At 38.9% G+C, this 18,744-nt stretch overlaps 1 protein-coding gene and 1 long non-coding RNA gene across 2 annotated transcripts; one reads left to right on the top strand and one right to left on the bottom strand.

The window, feature by feature from the left end:
- The first annotated feature begins 10,092 nt into the window (after positions 1-10,092).
- LOC134212412 (uncharacterized) lies at positions 10,093-11,100 on the top strand. Its single transcript, XR_009979271.1, has 2 exons — positions 10,093-10,572; positions 10,626-11,100. It is a non-coding gene; the product is annotated as an uncharacterized LOC134212412 (long non-coding RNA).
- LOC134212411 (ABC transporter F family member 4-like) lies at positions 10,945-13,662 on the bottom strand. Its single transcript, XM_062690239.1, has 2 exons — positions 13,003-13,662; positions 10,945-12,294 (listed from the first exon to the last, which is right to left on the bottom strand). The coding sequence occupies exons 1-2, from the start codon at positions 13,529-13,531 to the stop codon at positions 11,351-11,353; spliced, it is 1,473 nt and encodes a 490-aa protein (XP_062546223.1). The 5' UTR covers positions 13,532-13,662; the 3' UTR covers positions 10,945-11,350.
- Between the last annotated feature and the right edge of the window lie 5,082 nt (positions 13,663-18,744).

An 18,744-nucleotide genomic window follows, 5' to 3' on the forward strand; every position in this document is an offset into this window, starting at 1 on the left:
TCCTCCACGAGCATCGTCCAGGTCTCGTGTCCGTAGAGAACTACCGGTCTAATAAGCGTTTTGTAGATAGTCAGTTTGGTACGGCGGCGAACTCTATTCGATCGGAGCGTCTTGCGGAGTCCAAAGTACGTACGATTTCCAGCCACTATGCGTCTCAGAATTTCTCTGCTGGTATCGTTATCGGCGGTCACCAGTGAGCCCAAGTACACGAATTCTTCAACCACCTCGATTTCGTCACCACCGATAGAAACTCGTGGTGGGTGGCTCACATTAACCTCTCTTGAGCCTCTTCCTATCATGTACTTCGTCTTCGACGTGTTGATGACTAGTCCAATCCGTTTAGCTTCGCTTTTCAGTCTGATGTAGGCTTCCTCCATCCTCTCAAAGTTACGTGCCATGATATCAATGTCGTCGGCGAAACCAAATAACTGGACGGACTTCGTGAATATCATACCACTCGTGTCAATCCCTGCCCTTCGTATTACTCCCTCCAAAGCGATGTTGAATAGCAGACACGAAAGACCATCACCTTGCCGTAACCCTCTGCGGGTTTTCGAAGGGACTTGAGAATGCCCCTGAAACTCGAACTACGCACTTCACCCGATCCATCGTCGCCTTGATCAACCGTATCAGTTTATCCGGAAATCCGTTTTCGTGCATTAGCTGCCATAGCTGGTCCCGATCGATTGTATCATATGCGGCTTTGAAGTCGATAAATAGATGATGTGTACGCACGATGTATTCGCGGCATTTCTGCAATACCTGACGTATGGCGAACATCTGGTCTGTGGTAGAGCGTTCACCCATAAATCCCGCCTGGTACTGCCCCACGAACTCTCTTGCAATTGGTGTTAGTCGACGGCATAAAATTTGGGAGAGTACCTTGTAGGCGGCGTTCAGCAATGTGATTGCGCGGTAGTTGCTACAATCCAGCTTATCGCCCTTTTTGGAGATTGGACACACGACACCTTCCATCCACTCCTGCGGCAGAACCTCATCCTTCCAAACCTTGGTAATCACACAGTGCAGCGCTCTAGCCAGTGCTTCACCACCGTGTTTAAACAGCTCTCCTGGTAGTTGGTCAACTCCAGGGGCTTTGTTGTTTTCAGCCGGCCGATCTCCTCCTGGATTTCCTGGAGATTCGGAGCCGGAAGTCGCATGTCCTGCGCGCGTGCTTTTAGGTTCATTACCATACCGCCACCGTTGTCTGCCATATCGCCATTCAGGTGCTCTTCGTAGTGCTGCCGCCACCTTTGGATCACCTCACGCTCGTTCGTAAGAAGGTTCCCGTTTATGTCCTTACACATATCGGGCTGTGACACGTGGCCCTTACGTGAACGGTTCAACTTCTCATAGAACTTTCGTGCGTTATTAGCGCGGTAGAGTTCCTCCGTTTCTTCACGGTCTCGATCTTCCTGCTGGCGCTTTTTCCTCCGGAAAATCGAGTTTTGTCTGTTCCGCGCCCGTTTGTATCGTGCCTCGTTCGCCCTCGTGCGGTGTTGCAGCAATCTCGCCCATGCTGCATTCTTCTCCTCAACTAACTGCTCACATTCGCCGTCATACCAGTCGTTTCTCTGATCCGGAGCCACCGTGCCTAGTGCTGCGGTTGCGGTGCTTCCAATGGCGGATCGAATATCTCTCCAGTCATCTTCAAGAGATGCTGCGCCTAGCTGCTCTTCCGTTGGGAGTGCCACTTCCAGCTGCTGCGCGTAGTCTTGGGCTAGTCTACCGTCTTGTAGCCGCCCAATGTTAAGCCGCGGCGGACGACTCCGACGCGTGTTGATCACCGTCGAGAGTTTTGAGCGCAGACATACTGCGACGAGGTAGTGGTCGGATTCAATATTCGCACTGCGGTAAGTGCGTACGTTCGTGATGTCGGAGAAGAATTTACCGTCGATTAGAACGTGGTCGATTTGGTTTTCCGTTACTTGATTAGGTGATTTCCATGTGGCCTTGTGGATATTCTTACGGGGGAAGAAAGTGCTTCGGACTACCATTCCGCGGGAGGCTGCGAAGTTTATGCGTCGTTGGCCGTTGTCATTCGATACGGTATGCAGACTATCCGGTCCGATGACCGGTCTATACATTTCCTCCCTTCCTACCTGAGCTTTCATGTCACCGATGACGATTTTGACGTCCCGCAGTAGGCATCCATCGTATGTCTGCTCCAGCTGCGCATAGAACGCTTCTTTCTCGTCGTCGGATCTCCCTTCGTGTGGACAGTGCACGTTGATGATGCTATAGTTGAAGAAACGGCCTTTTATCCTCAGCTTGCACATCCTTGCGTTGATTGGCTGCCACCCAATCACGCGTTGGCGCATCTTCCCCAGCACTATGAAGCCGGTTCCCAGCTCGTTGGTGGTGCCACAGCTTTGGTAGAAGGTAGCCGCTCGATGCCCGCTTTTCCACACTTTCTGTCCTGTCCAGCAGATTTCCTGCAGCGCTACGACATCGAAGTTGCGGGGATGTAATTCATCGTAGATTATCGTGTCGCAACCTGCGAAGCCTAGCGACTTGCAGTTCCATGTTCCAAGCTTCCAATCGTGATCCTCTATTCGTCGCCTAGGTCGTTGCCGATTGTATCGAGTCGTATTATCTTCTATGTCGTTCGTAATAGTTGTTTTTAGAGGCGGCTTATTGGGCCTGCGCAAACCTCCTGTCTCGTCGGAGGGCCGTCGTGTCAGGGCTGTTTAGCGTCCCACCTAACACCAGGACTTGGGCTTGTGCGCTTTGAGCGGCACACGGTCGCTTTGGCGGAGCCTACTTGCGGATACATGCAGCTTTTCTGCCAAATGACCACGATAAGCCACATGGGGGGAGGGGGGGTTGAAAATCTTCAAAAATATGACCACGTGGTTTCTGGACGGCCCCGAACTGATTGCAGAGTTCGATAGAAGAATTATTTCCAATGTTAGAGTTAGGAGGAATATCTGAAGTCTCCAGCTTCCTTCTATTTTTTCCGCGTTTTAGCAGATCGGTCTTGAAACCCTGTTTCTTAGAAGGAAGTGGAGAATTCAGAGACTCCCCCTTCCCTTATGTTTTCATTAATGCTCATTGCTGAGCGTTAAGACGTGACCTTCTAAGATGTTTTTTTTTCAGAACGGTGTCCCTGCAGGATTACCACCGCTTGTTGGCATTTTACTTCCGCAAACAGGTCCAACGTAATACGAAGGCACGGGTCCCAGCAAAGATCGTAACGGGATCACTAGGTAAAAATAGCGCTGAAAAGCACTGTGGAAATCAATATCGCTTCGGGTAGTATTAAAAACTTTCTTCAGCAAAAAGAACAGACAACCGCACAGTACAATAGCATAAAGTATCGATACCTTAGTGGTATCGTTTCATCTCTACTTACAACTCTTTTTCTGTTTTTACGTGGCATGAATTTCCTGTTCGTACACTTAGTGATACTGATACCACAGACAACGTTAAAGTCATGGTCGATGGTAATTATTCTATTGTTACGTCTGTTTGTCTATGCTGATACTTTGTTAGTTTAGTATACGAGAGACAAAAAAACGATGGTGCGCCAGCGTTTAATCGTTATTCCAGAAAAACACACGTTTCGATAGTCACTGGAAATGCCAACTAATTATACTTAAAGAGCTCCGCACATACATACATTTGCGTTGCGTTTGACTGTTTTTCCATGGGAAATCTTTCAAACGCAACGCAAACGGGCCTCTTTACACCTTTTCATAAACCTCGCTAATAAAACCGTCGTGATTACCTTACTATTTCATGGTATCGGCCCATAATAAATGCAATGACATAAGAAAAAACCCAGATTAATCCACCTAGCGGTGATGGCGCCTTTCTCGCGGAAAAAGGTAATAAATGTAGCCTTTACGCTTACACCTCGATGATGTACAAGAAAGGTAAAACAGTTACACCGTCTAATGTTATGATAGAAAATTTACACTAGTAGACGACAGATGGCGCTGCCAAAAGTTTCTCGAATTTCCTATGTTCGAATTTTGACTTTCGGACAATTTCATAGTACTATGGAACTCAACGAAGAGCATACTTACGCCTAAATGCGTGCAACACGAGCATCTTTATAGTACGATGAAACTCTTAATGGGAGCAAGCTACGGACAAACTTAAAAAATATTCATAGATGCAAGGCATTTTTCATAACACATTATTGTTCTATGTGACTATGTCTCATCACTATTTTAATATTATCTATTTTTTGCAATTTGCAATTATTATGAAATTCAATAGTGATCAACAGCGTTTTAGTCTCCGTCGGATGCAACTTGTTGCAAGAAAATCGATTAAGAGTTTCTATGTGAAAATTTGGCTAATGTTTTTTATGGCATTTTGTGCACACACACACGCACACACATACACACACACGCACACACGGACAGACAGACATTTGTTCAGCTCATCGAGCTGAGTCAAATGGTATATAACACTATGGGTCTCCGGGACTTCTATCAAAAGTTCGAATTTGGAGTGAAATGATAGCCTTTCGGTACAACTTAGTTGTACGAGAAAGGCAAAACCCAAATAAATCCATCTACATTCTCCCTCCAAATTTGGTGCAAGACGGACGTTGGAAAATATTCTCAAGTGTTGAATTTCGCGGCGTTTTTAATACGATTGTTAATAAACCACAACTTTTGACTATTGTCGGCGTTGTGGTGGTGATTTCTCTGCATACGGTGTATTGTGAAGATAGAGGTGGTTTGTGAACAAGTTTTTGCTATTCCATAGATCTTTGCTTTGTTTATCAAGTGCTGATAGGAGTGTTTTCGTGAGTCAACGAGTGATCAAATGATCCTCGTTTGATGAACGACAGTGAAGATGAGAGCGGGGGATTTGTTAGTCCCCTTGAAGATGACGAGACAATAACAGACTACGATTCAGCTACAGAAGGAAAAACGGAAGGTAACTTACGCAGGAAAATGGATACTAACGGTAACGTAGTATGCAAAAAACAGAAAATGGACACCGGAACGAACAAAAATGAAAAAAAGGTCAAAGACAAAAATAAGGACAAGAGCAAGAACAAAACAGATGGCAACGATGGTCTCAGGGACGGTTGGCATAAAAACAAAATTTTCAAAACGTTCATTCTTGAACCGAATGAACAGAACTCCGAACCAATTCATATTATGGAAATAGCAAGACTCCTACGCAATATCAAAGTTACATACAAAGATCTCGTAAAAGCCGGTAGAAACAGATTCAAAATCATTTTTGAAAATCCCAGACACGCAGAACCATTAATTAATTCAAGGGTGCTTATCGAGGACTTCAAATATAAAATTTTTGTGCCAACTATGTACAAAGAGACCATTGGTGTCATCAGGAATGTACCGCCGTCTATATCTGAATCGGAAATTTTGAATAACCTGGAATCCAACAGAATTAAAATAACGAAAATACAGAGAATCAAAAAACAGAAAAAAACTTGGTTCCAACATATTCAATCAAGATTTATGGCGAAGGGGAAAACCTTCCCCTTCAGGTTAAAATTTTGTCAGCCATGTAAGGTGGTTTGTACGTACTTCCCATGAAGTACTGTGTAAGATGTGTCAGATACGGGCACTCCACAAAAGCATGCAAGTCCCCAAAAGTAAGATGCATTAATTGTTCTTGTGAAGGTCATGAAGGAAAAGATTGTACGTCACTTAGCATTTGCTGTTGGCATTGCAAAGCAGGACATAAAGCTTTTGACCCAGAGTGCAGGGAAAAAGGTAGACAGGATAACATAAGAAAATCTATGGCATACAATAAATTAACATTTGCAGAAGCCGCCAGATCATATCCATTACCCTCTCAAATTCAATACAGGCTCCAGGATAACTCTCAGTTCCCGATTCTCACCCAACCAGAAATCCAAACAGAAACTCCCATAATCAATGAAAAACTAAGACATAATCCCAATAAACCAATCACCCAACAGCAACCAACTAATAATCCGATTCAAAATAGTCAATCTAAAACATACAGTAATATTACAACATCTGAATATATTACCAAAACTGAACTAGAACAGATTGTTAACCAACTCAAAGTAGAAATAGTTAAACAATTGAATGTCACAAAACTGATCACCAAAATCAAGGAAATTCAAGAAACAATTATGAACAATATTTCAACGACTAATGAAGAAAATAGTAAATCAGATAATCGACAACTACTCATCAATATTAATAAACAGCTGAATGAGCTGGTTAACCCGGAAATTTTGCGATTACCCGAACCACCGGATAATAAGACACAAGATGTCTAAATTCAGGAATTTGAACATTCTACAAAATAATATAAACAGTATTCGTCCAAATTCAAACCGGTCTTTGCTTACACATTTCTTAAAATTACACAAAATCGACATAGCTTTTTTATCAGAGATTTGGCTCAAACCAAAAGAAGATTTTAACTTTCCAGGATATAAGTTTCCGAAAAAAACCCGTGACAAAGGTTATGGTGGAGTTGCTTTTCTGATTAAGAATGAAATAGACTTCAAACTCCTAAAAATGCCAAATATCCATCCAATAGAAGCAATAGCTATTCAAACAATTAATACATCTGAACCTTATTTGTTTATTTCAATATACATTCCCCCAAGTCCAATTAATAACAATCAAATTAAAAATCCCCTCAAACTTCTGTTAGATTTCATCGATAAAGTTAATTTAGGTACAGTTTTAGCAGGAGATTTCAATGCACATCATCCATTATGGAATAATGCATCTAAAATCTGTCCAAGAGGAGAACTAATAGTTGATATGATTGAGAATAGAGATCTTATTTCCATTAATGATGGCTCCCCGACCATGATAAAACCCCCTAATACGACTCCATCAGCGATTGATCTAACATTTGTTTCATCTGGCATAGCTCCTAAAACTAATTGGGCAGTGTTAGATGAGGAAATTTGTGGTGATCATAAGATCATAAATTTCCAAATAATAAATGCAGCAAAACAACATCTCTGTAACAAAGAATTAGTTAACAACAAAAAAGCAATAGAAAATTTAAATAAAATTGACCCTTGTACAATAAATACTCCAGAAGAACTAATTAACATATTTAACCACAACATAACAAAAGCGAAATATAAACCTAACCAAAAATTTCAACCAAAAATATGGTGGACTCTTGAAATTCAAGAACTATACGACGAAAAAAATAGGAAATTAGCAACATACTGTAATAGTCTAACCTTAGAACATTTCTTAGATTTCAAAAAGTCAAGAACTATTCTTAAGGCTAAAATCAGAAAAGAAAAAAGGAAATGTTTTCATCAATTAACTGATACTTTGACTCCTGAATTAAATATTAAACAACTATGGTCAACAGTTAAACTGATCAGCGGTGGTTTTAATAAAAAGCAAAATGTAATATTATTGAATGATGTAAATTTATCGACTCAATTTATGAATAATAATTTCCCTAACATAACCAACGATGTTCAATTTTCTATTTTACCCACTGTAAATAAATTATCAATTAGTTATAATGATGCAATTAAAGTTATCAAGTCCCCAACTTTAGATAATGTGTCTTACTGTTAAAACAACTCAGTCCCGAATTATTGAAAAAAATAGAATTGATCTGTAACATAGTTATTTCCACTACAAATATACCCGATGACTGGTTGAATATTAAATGTGTTCCAATTTTAAAACCCGGGAAGCCAGAAAATCTACCTGAATCTTACAGACCAATTTGTTTGATTTCTACTTTTCTTAAAACTATAAATATTAAAGTTAAAATAGTTTTAACTAAATTTACCATTGATAATAACATTATTCCTAAGTATTCTTTTGGATTTCGAGAAAAAACTTCAGCTGTAAATTGTGTAAATACTTTGACTTCATTGATTAATACTGCCAAAAACAATAGAAAGGTTATTTTAGTTACCTTTCTAGATTTAACAAAGGCCTTTGATAATGTAAATATTACTAAACTTTTAGAAATACTCATAGATTTCAATTATCCATCTGAATTAATTAACTGGCTGTACATGTATTTAAAGCAAAGAACTATTATCTTAACACTTAATGATGGAACCAGTATTCGTAGGCAGACAAATAAAGGACTTCCGCAAGGATGTCCTTTATCTCCCATTCTATTCAATATTTACACCTCCAAACTCCACTCAACTGAAATAGAAAGCATCTTAATTCAATTTGCTGATGACTTTGCCTTAGTATCAGAAGGAAACGATATAACGGAAGCTGAAAATAAAATGAACTCATCTTTAAACATAATAAACTCCGAGCTTGAAACTTTAGAAATGCAAATAAACCCTAATAAATCAGGAACAGTCTGTTTTACGAATAACATCCCTGATAATTTAAATGTACATATTAACAATAATCAAATAGAATTGAAACCAGTCCATCAATACCTCGGAATTTGGTTAGATCACCGGCTTAATTTCAAAACCCACATAACAGAAACCACAATCAAGGCAAAGAAAAAAAATAATATCATTAAAATGCTCAGTAGAAAAAAAGGTGGCTGTCATCCGGAAACCTTACAAAAAATCAACAACTCAATAATTAGATCCGTTTTAGATTATGGTATTTCAGTTTATTCCTCGGCTTCAAAAACAGATTTCAATAGATTAGAAAAAGTTCAAAATTTGTCCATCAGAACAAGCCTTAGATATTTACAATCAACACCGATACATGTTATATATGCAGAAGCAGGTGAATTACCCTTAAAATACAGAGCACAATATTTAACTTTTAAAGAAATTCTCAAAACATTGTATTACAGTAATAGTCCAATTTTAGATAAACTTTCTGAACTCATTAACTCTAATGAGCTACCCAAATTTACATCTTATTTAGAAAAAATAGCCTCGCTTAATAATTTTCACATTCTTTAATTAAAAATTCCAAATAATAATACGGTGCAAATTAATGATATTGACAAACTCATCATACATTCTACCATAAAAAATCTGAACAAACACAATACTCCTATTGCAATGCAGAAATTTCTAACTCAAAAGATTATTGAAGAAAATTATTTTACACATTTTAAGATTTTTACAGATGGATCAAAGACCAGCCAGGGTGTAGGGTGTAGTTTCTATGACGAAGAGAACAAAAAGTCTTTTAGTTTCAAACTTAGTTATCACTTCTCAATAATGAACGCAGAATTAGTCGCAATAATTGAAGCCATAGAATATGCAATTTGTACAAATCATACAAAAATAGTAATTTTAACCGATTCTCAAAGTAGTTGCAGAGCATTATTAAACACTAACAAAGACAATTATTTAATCAATAAACTCATTACATTAATAAGTTACAATCATTTTGATGAAATAATCATACAGTGGATTCCAGGACATATCAATTTAACAGGTAATGACAGAGCCGACACAGCGGCAAAATTAGGCATACAAAGAATACAACAGGAAAATTACGCACTTACTATGGGTGACTGTTTATTGAATTTCAAACAAGAACTTGTTACAGAATGGAACAATGAGTACAAATCCTATCCCAAGAAAAAGGAATGAAACACTATGAAATAATGAATAAAATAGAACTAAAACCATGGTATTACAATATTAGGTTATCAACAACAGAGACAATTATTATCAATAGAATCAGAACATTTCATACAGCGACAAAAGACAGACTAGTAAAATGGAATTTAATTAACTCAGACCTTTGTTCAACCTGTAATACACCAGAAACTCTTCACCATATTCTATATGACTGTGCTAAACTATCGACGATTAGAAACAAATCCCCGTGCTCCACAATAAAATAGACCTAAATATCATTTTGAAGAAAAAAAATATTGATGAATACCTCCAAATATCAGAGTTTATCAACCAGGCAAAGATTAATGTTTGAATTTTTTAACTTTCACTTGTGAATATAACCATTGATTTCTGTCCGAACATGCTCCGTTGTAGTTTGTTTTCCTTCATATGCTTTGAGAATAGTCAAATAGTCTAACATTCGCGTAACCGTCATTTTAAATAAAATGGTCATTTAATTCAATCTAATTTGACACTTGGCAAATATGGACCAACAGGTCTGTGCCATCAAAAGGAAAAAAAAAAAAAAAAAAAAAAAAAAAATCCATCTAGCGGTGACGATGCCTTTCGCGATTCAATCGTTTGGTTTCGCCTTAGTGTGATACATATCGACACGGTTGTTTCATAAGGGCCAATGTCGCAAACGTAAACAATGACTTTTCCTGTAAATTCCTCAACAACTAGGACCGCTCCCAGCTAACAACCACATGGAACTGGTGGCGCTCCGTGTCTTCTATCGAACGGAACTGGAAAATACGGTCAGAAGTCTCTAATCTTCTTGAAATCAGCGAAAGAAGTCAATGTTTACGTTTGCGACTTTCGCCCTTTTGAAACAACAATGTCGATATCATAAATAATTGCCTACATTACGGCTCTTGCAAACGTTGTAATGACGAATCAACCAACCAAGCTTACATGGTTCAACACACCATTTTCTTCATAACTTTTGAGCGCAATGACCGATCGTGAATAAATTCAATAGTTATCAACTACACACGGACTGACAGACATTTGCTCAGTTCGACGAGCTGAGTCGATTGGTATATAACATCATGGTTCTCCGAGACTTCTATAAAAAAGTTCGATTTTGCAGTGAAATGATAGCCTTTCGGTACAACTTTGTTGTACGAGAAAAGCAAAGGAAAGATTTTATCGTTGAGAAGACCACAATTTGCGCGACATGTTATTAGTTCACTGCACAACTGATCATTATGGAACGAAAACCTGTGGGAACCGCACAGCAAGAATAGAGCAGACCACAGAACACCGGTCTACTCAAAGGCCCATACTGCTCTCCGTTCTATTTCATGGGTCAAATGCTTTGAGAGTAGTAATTGCTGTTGCTAAATAGACGGCTATGTAGATGATTTTAAGACGAATTTCTCATAGATAATATTCCAAGTCAACAACCATTAATCTAGAGTAGTTTATTATTTATGATAGTTTGATTCATACAAATGCTCATGTAAAATAAAATACACTCTTTTTGATAATTTTCTTGATTATCCAGTCCTAGTACGTACCAGATACAGACCGAAAAAATTTAAAAATAATCTGAAAAATAAAAACTATATCCTTGTACGAGTCGAAGTAGCTTTTGACTGTTCATTTTCTTGTCTTCAACTACATTCATCATTAACAAGAATACGGATAACTGTTCTCATCATTCCACTTGGATTACATGCCTAAATACAAAGGTAAGATGCATTTGTTTGTGTAGTTGCGCTCTTAAATCTACGGTACACCAATAAAGAATAGGTTAATTGTAATCCTCCGTCTTTCTAGGCCAGTGGCCTAATTTCCACATTCAGACAAGATTTACTCTCCATCATAGTAGTTGACCCGAACCTTTCCAGCATTGCGTTTGGACGTCTTGTGACCTCTTTCGGACAAATTGAGCCGTTCGGGTTGCTTCCTGTTCATTCGCAACTCCTTGACAGTTGCGTTCTTCGTTTTTTCCAGCTTTTCGTTAAACTTTTCAATCAAATCTTTGCAGTGCAAGTTATCTTCCGGTTCCCAGGTATCGTCCTTCGAGGAGAATCCCTTCCAGCGAACCAAATACTCCCGTTGTCCGTTGCGTTTGAAGTGTACCTCGATAATCTTTTCCACCTCGTACTCGGTGTCATCCTCATCTTCATCTTCCTCGTCTTCAGATTCCTCTCTCGTAGCACGTTTTTTCGGGGGTGCCTTTGGTTTGTCTTTCTTGCCAGCAGCACCCTTTTTGGCTGACTCCTTTGGGCCCGGTTTACCTTTCTTTGTCGGTGGAGCAGAGTCCTCTTTTTCGATCTTAGCTTTGTAGCGCTTGATAATGTCCGGGCATGAAAGGGTAGCTTCCGGTTCCCAGGTGTCGTCTTTAGCGCTAAAATTTTTCCAACGAATGCGATACACCATTTTACCACCGCGTTCCTTACGGTGATCTATAATTTCTTGAACTTCATATTCTTCCTCCTCATCGTCGTCTTCTTCCTCTTCCTTCTTTTTTTCCTCCTTCGCAATCTTCGCCTTGTAGCGCTTGATAATGTCCGGGCAAGACAGTGTGGACTCCGGTTCCCAAGTGTCGTCCTTTGCTCCAAAGTTCTTCCAGCGAATGCGATAAACCATCTTGCCACCGCGCTCTTTACGATGATCCACAATCTCCTGGACTTCATATTCTTCCTCATCGTCCTCTTCCTCATCTTCTTCTACTTCTTCTTTCTTGGATTTCTTAGCGGGTTTTGGTTTTGCTTTTTTCGATACTTTTTTCTTGGGAGCACCACGCTTTCCTAAAATATTTAGTAAAATTTATTGTACATGCGTCACAATTAATTGAATACTATTGTTTAAATCCCTAAATGTTAGATACTTTTGATCTTAAGGTTTGAATATGGACAATATATTGTGTAACTAACTCGAATCAGGCATGTAATGTTGTAATAACTTGTTTATAATTAAACCTAGCCCCGAGTAAGTTATTTTGATCAATTTTAAGCATGGTAAAATGTTCCGAAAAATTATAATTTAGGTATTCTTTATACATGACTATTTTCAGTAAAACTAAGATCACTACTACTCAGACTGACCATAATTCGGGTTTTATTGGATATCAGCATATCGGAATCGCATGCTAGGGTTGGGTTTACGCAAGTGCCGCTCAGTTGCCAAATTAGGAATTAGAAGAACTGAGCTTGTGGATACGTACAGAAAGATAGCACTCCTCCGATGTTTTTATTAAATGGATGGAGACAAACGTGTAAATTGGGATACGCACTACCGCCTGAATAACATGATTGTAATCAAAATATCGGCAAATGAAAGCTCAAGATAGCCGAATTACAAGGCCCTAGTGCAAAAATTATTGGCTTCAATTGAACCATGTTCAAATCGGATGAAACAAATTCGTATCCATTATTAAATGTTGCTGGACTTTTTTTTTGAAGCCGCATAAAATAAAAATAAGCAAGCCCAATGTATACGAACAATCGGTAACTCACCAGCAGTCCCCTTCTTCGTTTTCTTTGAACCAGACTCGTAATCCGAATCAGCTTCCTCTTTATCTTCCTCGGCATTATTCTCTTCAGCATCTTCGTCTTCCTCTTCATCACCATCACCGTTCTCCTCATCCTTACCATCACCGTTTTCCACCGAATCTCCGTTAGTCTCCTTGACAGCTTTTTTGTTGGGCTTTGGCTTTCCGCGACCGCCCTTCTTCAACGGGACGTCGTCCTCTTCCTCTCCCTTATCCTCACCATTCTTGCCGTCCTCATCGTCTGTTTCCTTTTCCTTATCCTTGGCGGCGTCCGATTTTTTCGCATCCTTATCATCGCCGGTCTCAGCATCTTCGAACTCTTCATCGGTGCCGGGCTCTTTCGAGTCTCCATTTTCTTCAGTGTTTTCGTTTGCACTTGGCATTTCGGTGTCCTCATCCTTGTCGGCTGCGGCAGGCGAATTTTCCTGCTCCTCGTTGTCCGATCCGTTCTCGGTATCATCGGCATCTTTACGTTTGAGATTTTCCTTCCGCATTTTGCCTCCAAATTACGTTTTACCACTATATTTTCAGTAAAGTTTTAGCAGCAAAAAAATCTGCGAATCAATTTACTCGAAGAGAACAAACTGTGCTCGATGAGGCAGTCGCTTTTCTGGAGAGACGCTGCCAGCAGTGTTGCCATTTTCTTAGCTTTTCGGTACAAATTAGATGCGCACAAAGCTGGAATCAATCAATTAAATTATATTATCTTATTTATTATATTAAATATTATCTGTGGACATCTCAGGAGTTAACGAGAAATGCAGCGTTTTTATGTAGAACAACCGTTCAGTACGGACTGCGACTGAAAAATCAATGTATTGTATAAGAAAATGTGTTTAATAAATTGAATTGAATTAAATTGAAAATTAATGTTAAGGCAAAGTTTCAGAGCCTTTTATCTATACAAAATCGAGAAAAACCTCTGAATCTGATCTGCATATCAAAACGTACAGTACCATCAGCCTATGTGTTGAAAAAAGCCAAATTTATTATTATTAAAATACCCGAGAAAATACCACAAACACAGGGTTATTAACATTGCGGACGGGAATAAGGGGGTGCTGCCCAAACGGTCCCGCTCCCTAGTTGACCTTTTTTCCACTCTGGAATCACATCAAAAATTTTATCCTAATATTTTTTATAATGTTTTTTTTTAATATTCTCATTTTAAATACCTATGCTGCATAAAAGTCATAAAAGAATAAAAATGCTACAACCAAAATTTTCTATGGCATCACTTCTTCTCTGAGTTTATTTTGCGTTCTCCGAGCTTTTTGTTGTCATGAAGAAACCACGAAGAAACCTGCCGGCAGAAAATCTACAAAATGTGTAGAGATGTCATTTTTAAAATGAGAAAAGGCCGAAAAGGCTTATACACGGAACGGAATCTACTGGTCAACTATGCACCCACCGCTCCGAGAATTTTGACCAATGTTGCATATAATACTAATGACACACTGGTGGTATAAGTACCATGGTACAAAAATCTTGAAATGAGTGCCATACCAATTATTGTCTTTATCAAAGATAGTCTTGCAACAATTTTCTTGTCCTCTTGTACCATGGTACAAGTACCACAGGTGTGTCCTTAGTATAAGAAGGTGCTGATTCAGTGAATTGAAGCCTTCTTATACACTGAAAATAATCGACACGCTTGATTAATGTTTTTTCAAACGTGAGTCTAACGTGTGAAATCACTGTGCATATTCACTAGCAATACACGTTATACTTTTAGGAAATGAAGTTGAATCCACACCACTAGATTTCACAGCAAAATTTAACGTGTTTTAAACATCGATCTATAGTTGACGTGCGGTTTGACAAATTAGCATTATGGCGCCAGTCTGAAGTTGTATGTCTACGTAACTATTTTACCTTGATTTTTTCACAAGTTGTGATGAATTTTATAAAGAAGCAGAGCTTAGAAGTAAATTGAAGATTTCGTTATTTATTTTTTTTTTAATTTTGTTGAAAAATCATCTATTTCACAGGTCTAAAAATTGACCCGTTATATTCGGATCCCCGGATGTGAACTTCGCCATCGAGTCAGGTGAACGGAACGGCAACACAGAACAAAAATAATTGGACGAACTTCTGCCGCAGCCGACATTTCACTGCATTACAGTCGAGACTACCGTTTTATGTCCATATTTGACTGTCGATAGTGTGTCAGTAAGTTCAAATAAATAAGTATTTTTGTTGTTTAATATTGTGTCTAATAAATCATTTGTTACAACAAATTATATGAATGAGTTTTATTTGTATTTATCTACGATTTTTAAAATATTTGGAAACTAATCCTGAAACGCATTCTTTAATTTTATTAACGAGAGCAATCCATTGAAATGTAACGTGTTTCGCATTTCAATTCATGTTGTTTTCCAATAATATTGCGCGTTGCATTTTTTGACATGTGCGACTGGATATACACGTTACTTCCATATTGTTTTCAATAAGTGCGGATTCACGTGTAAAACCAGTAGTATGAACGTTTATAGTATTTTCAGTGACTTCAACTATGCATAACAAATAAGTCATATGGTTCGAGTTTCAAAAAATGAATTGTATCTCAACCATTTGTCAAAGAATGAGGCGAAAATTTTGTTCGCGAGAATGATCATTTTTATATGGTAACCTAACTTAACAACCCGTTCCCCATATTGTCATTCGGCTAATAACCATTTCATATGATGTCAAAACCATTAATGGTAGTGTGGACTTATAGTTGCGAACGACGTTTTGTGGCAATGCTGAGATGTATTTACTAATGGTTATGGAAATTAATGGTGAAGGTCCATGTACGGTTCAGATTTATGCGGGAGGTACCGCCACGCTTTCTGCACCCCGTTTACTTGATTCTTATGGGTGAATAGCATTGCGGCGTATCGTTTGGCGCGACCGTACCTTTCGATAGTCATTCGCCGCGTGAAGTTTTGTGCAAGTACCCATTTGAGAACACTACAAACGCCGCGCAGTGTATCATGTCCAGAAAATCTGACAATAAATCTACGTCTTGATCTACGCTGTTAAATATTCTATCAGAATTTGCATGTCAGATTAAAATAGAAGTAATAAACTATAGAGGATGATTGTCGCTTCGGTTCCCTTTGTTATCGTCCCAAACATGTTGGGTACCTACCAAGCAACCAGAAGTTCAGATTTTACTTAAAATTACTCTTAACCGAACTAATTGGTTCACTATGGTTCACATCAAGTTCCAAGCATCCTTAACGGGACTCTAAAGTTCACTTTTACGCTCCCACCATACGAAAAATTACTTAAAATGAGAGCTGATTAAGCCAAAATAGCCCTTCTTATCCGAACTTTTGGTTGCTTGGGCTATCTGTCAAAACGTACTGATTTTTCCTTCGTTGACATTTAGTGCCCTATCCTTGCCAGCAAAAGATGTTTAGGCAGTGACGACAGCGACAATCTTCCTCTATAGTTTATTACTTCTATTCAGATTAATCTTTAGTTCTCGAGCAACATATGATTAGGGCCGAAAAACCAACAATGCTGAACCGAGAAAAATGAGGTTCAAGTTTTCTATGTCTAATTTAATTCATTTATTGAAGTCGAGATTGAAGTATAAACTCATTTCATTCCAAAACCATGTCAATGCCATACGTAAAGGGTTATATTATAACAGCAGTGACGCTGACTCAATACTGGCTCAATACCCGGCATGTAGGCAATTAACTTTGAATCTACTGAACTCGAGTGGCGATCTCTCTTCGCTTGTGTGGTCGGGTCGGGATCTGACGACCAACTGGCACAACCTCACACAACCCTACTTCATTGAGCGCTGTTGCTGATGAAGCAAGTGTGTATAGGAGCGGGAAAATACTAAATACTCATCCTACTTGGTCGGCATGTGTACAAAAATACATATGAGAGAGTTAGTTCTGAAAATGTAATGAGAGATCGGCTGGTACCTGGTGCTGGGAATTTGGTTTCATCAGTACCCGCTAAGCTGCGGTGGACGACGGAAGTCCTTCGTATTGTCTGATTTTGTCAAAATTGCACGCGACGAACCCTTCAGAAAAGGTACCGCCGCGCTTTCTGCATCCCGTTTACTTGATTCTTATATGGGTGATATAGATGGGTTTTTCTTATATATGGGTGATATATGGGTGAATATCATTGCGGTGTATCGGTTGGCGCGGTCGTACCTTTCGACAGTGATTCGCCGCGTGAAGTTTTGTGCAAGTACCCATTTGGGAGCATTACAGACGCAGCGCAGTGTATCACATCCAGAGAATCTGCCAATAGCTTAGTAGGGAAAGCACCTGTCTAGCGAACTGTGATCGTGGGATCAAAGCCCACCGAAGGGGCGGTTACCCTCCAATACCTTTTCCGAACTAAATCTATATCACATGTTGTACATATGCCTAATCAAGTTTCAGACATAGTAATTAATTTCCACTCTGGGTGGCTTAATACCCGGCATATCCAGCTTTCCACGCTCGGTAATGGCGGATTGTTGGTGTGTAAAAATCAATCGGTCACTGTACTTTTTGACACTAGCTGGAGAAAAACTCACTGGCGAAAAGACTTTTTTCCCTTCCCCTCACCCAGAAACGCCAGTGGGCTTTCCTCCAGCTAGTGTCAAACAGTACAGTGACGGATTGATTTTTACACACCGACAAGCCGCCATTACCGAGCGTGGAAAGCTGGATAGTGCATATACACTAATAAAAATCCACACATTTTTATTGGCAAAAATCTAAAGAAATTTACAAATAAATTTTATGTGTGCGTTAATAACCACCCGCTATGGGAGAATCCACATAAAGGTTATTAGTTAATAACGGTTATGTGTGTTTCCACATATACACGCAGAAAAAACTACGTTAAAAACAAACATATTCTAGGTAAATCCAAACATAAATTCAGTTTGTCCTGGCATCAAAAATAAATCTGTTTGGAACAAACATATTGTTGCATTTGAAGCGAACAAAAACTTTTTATTGAATCGAATGTGCGTTTCAAGTTGTTTTAACCAGCTAAATGTTTGAAGCAAACATGGATATTATTGTTTTGGTTCGACCCCTCATAATATTTTCTTATCAATTCTACCAATTTTCATATTCTGGTAGCATTTGACTACCAGATTTCACAATTCCAAACGTTCATATTTCATTTACTTACCTTTCTGTACCTGAAAAACATCCCTATCCTAAATTTGGAAGCAAGAAAACATATGCTTCTATTTTTGCTCCTGCTCCTCTGCTGACTTCCGATCGGATCCGATCCGAACTCGAGGTTTTGTTTACTTTTGCAAGAGCGAGCGAGGGGCTGTCCACTAGTGTATGTATAAAACAAACAGGAATTCAATTTGGTTTTAAAAATAAACATGTTTGATTCAAACATATTACCATTTTGGAAATAAACATGTATATTTTTGAAGCAAATGGATGAAATTTGTATCCGTGATATGCTATGCGAATTCACATAGCCGTTAAGTGGGAAATGCTATAGTCAAAAATTATGTGTGCCACACATAATGGATATGATTGGATTTTTGTCAGTGTAATTAAGGCAAATTTTGGGCTGTGCAACATTTCAAAACGAATGAACCATCACCCGCTCGGAAAGATATTCTAGACTTCTACCATGATATCTCTGAGACAAAAAAATGAGTCTCCTAGATATTTGTCTTCGATGTCTAGAACCTGTCACACCTCAAATCCGCCTCAAATGCAAC

This window comes from Armigeres subalbatus, chromosome 2 (genome assembly GCF_024139115.2).
Source record: "Armigeres subalbatus isolate Guangzhou_Male chromosome 2, GZ_Asu_2, whole genome shotgun sequence".
Lineage (NCBI taxonomy): Eukaryota > Metazoa > Arthropoda > Insecta > Diptera > Culicidae > Armigeres > Armigeres subalbatus.

Coding starts and splice junctions, on each gene's coding strand:
- LOC134212411 (XM_062690239.1), bottom strand. CDS start 13,531: ATGCGGAAGGAAAATCTCAAACGTAAAGATGCCGATGATACCGAGAAC. Junction 12,295..13,002: donor AACGAAGAAGGGGACTGCTG/GTGAGTTACCGA, acceptor TAAATATTTTAG/GAAAGCGTGGTGCTCCCAAG.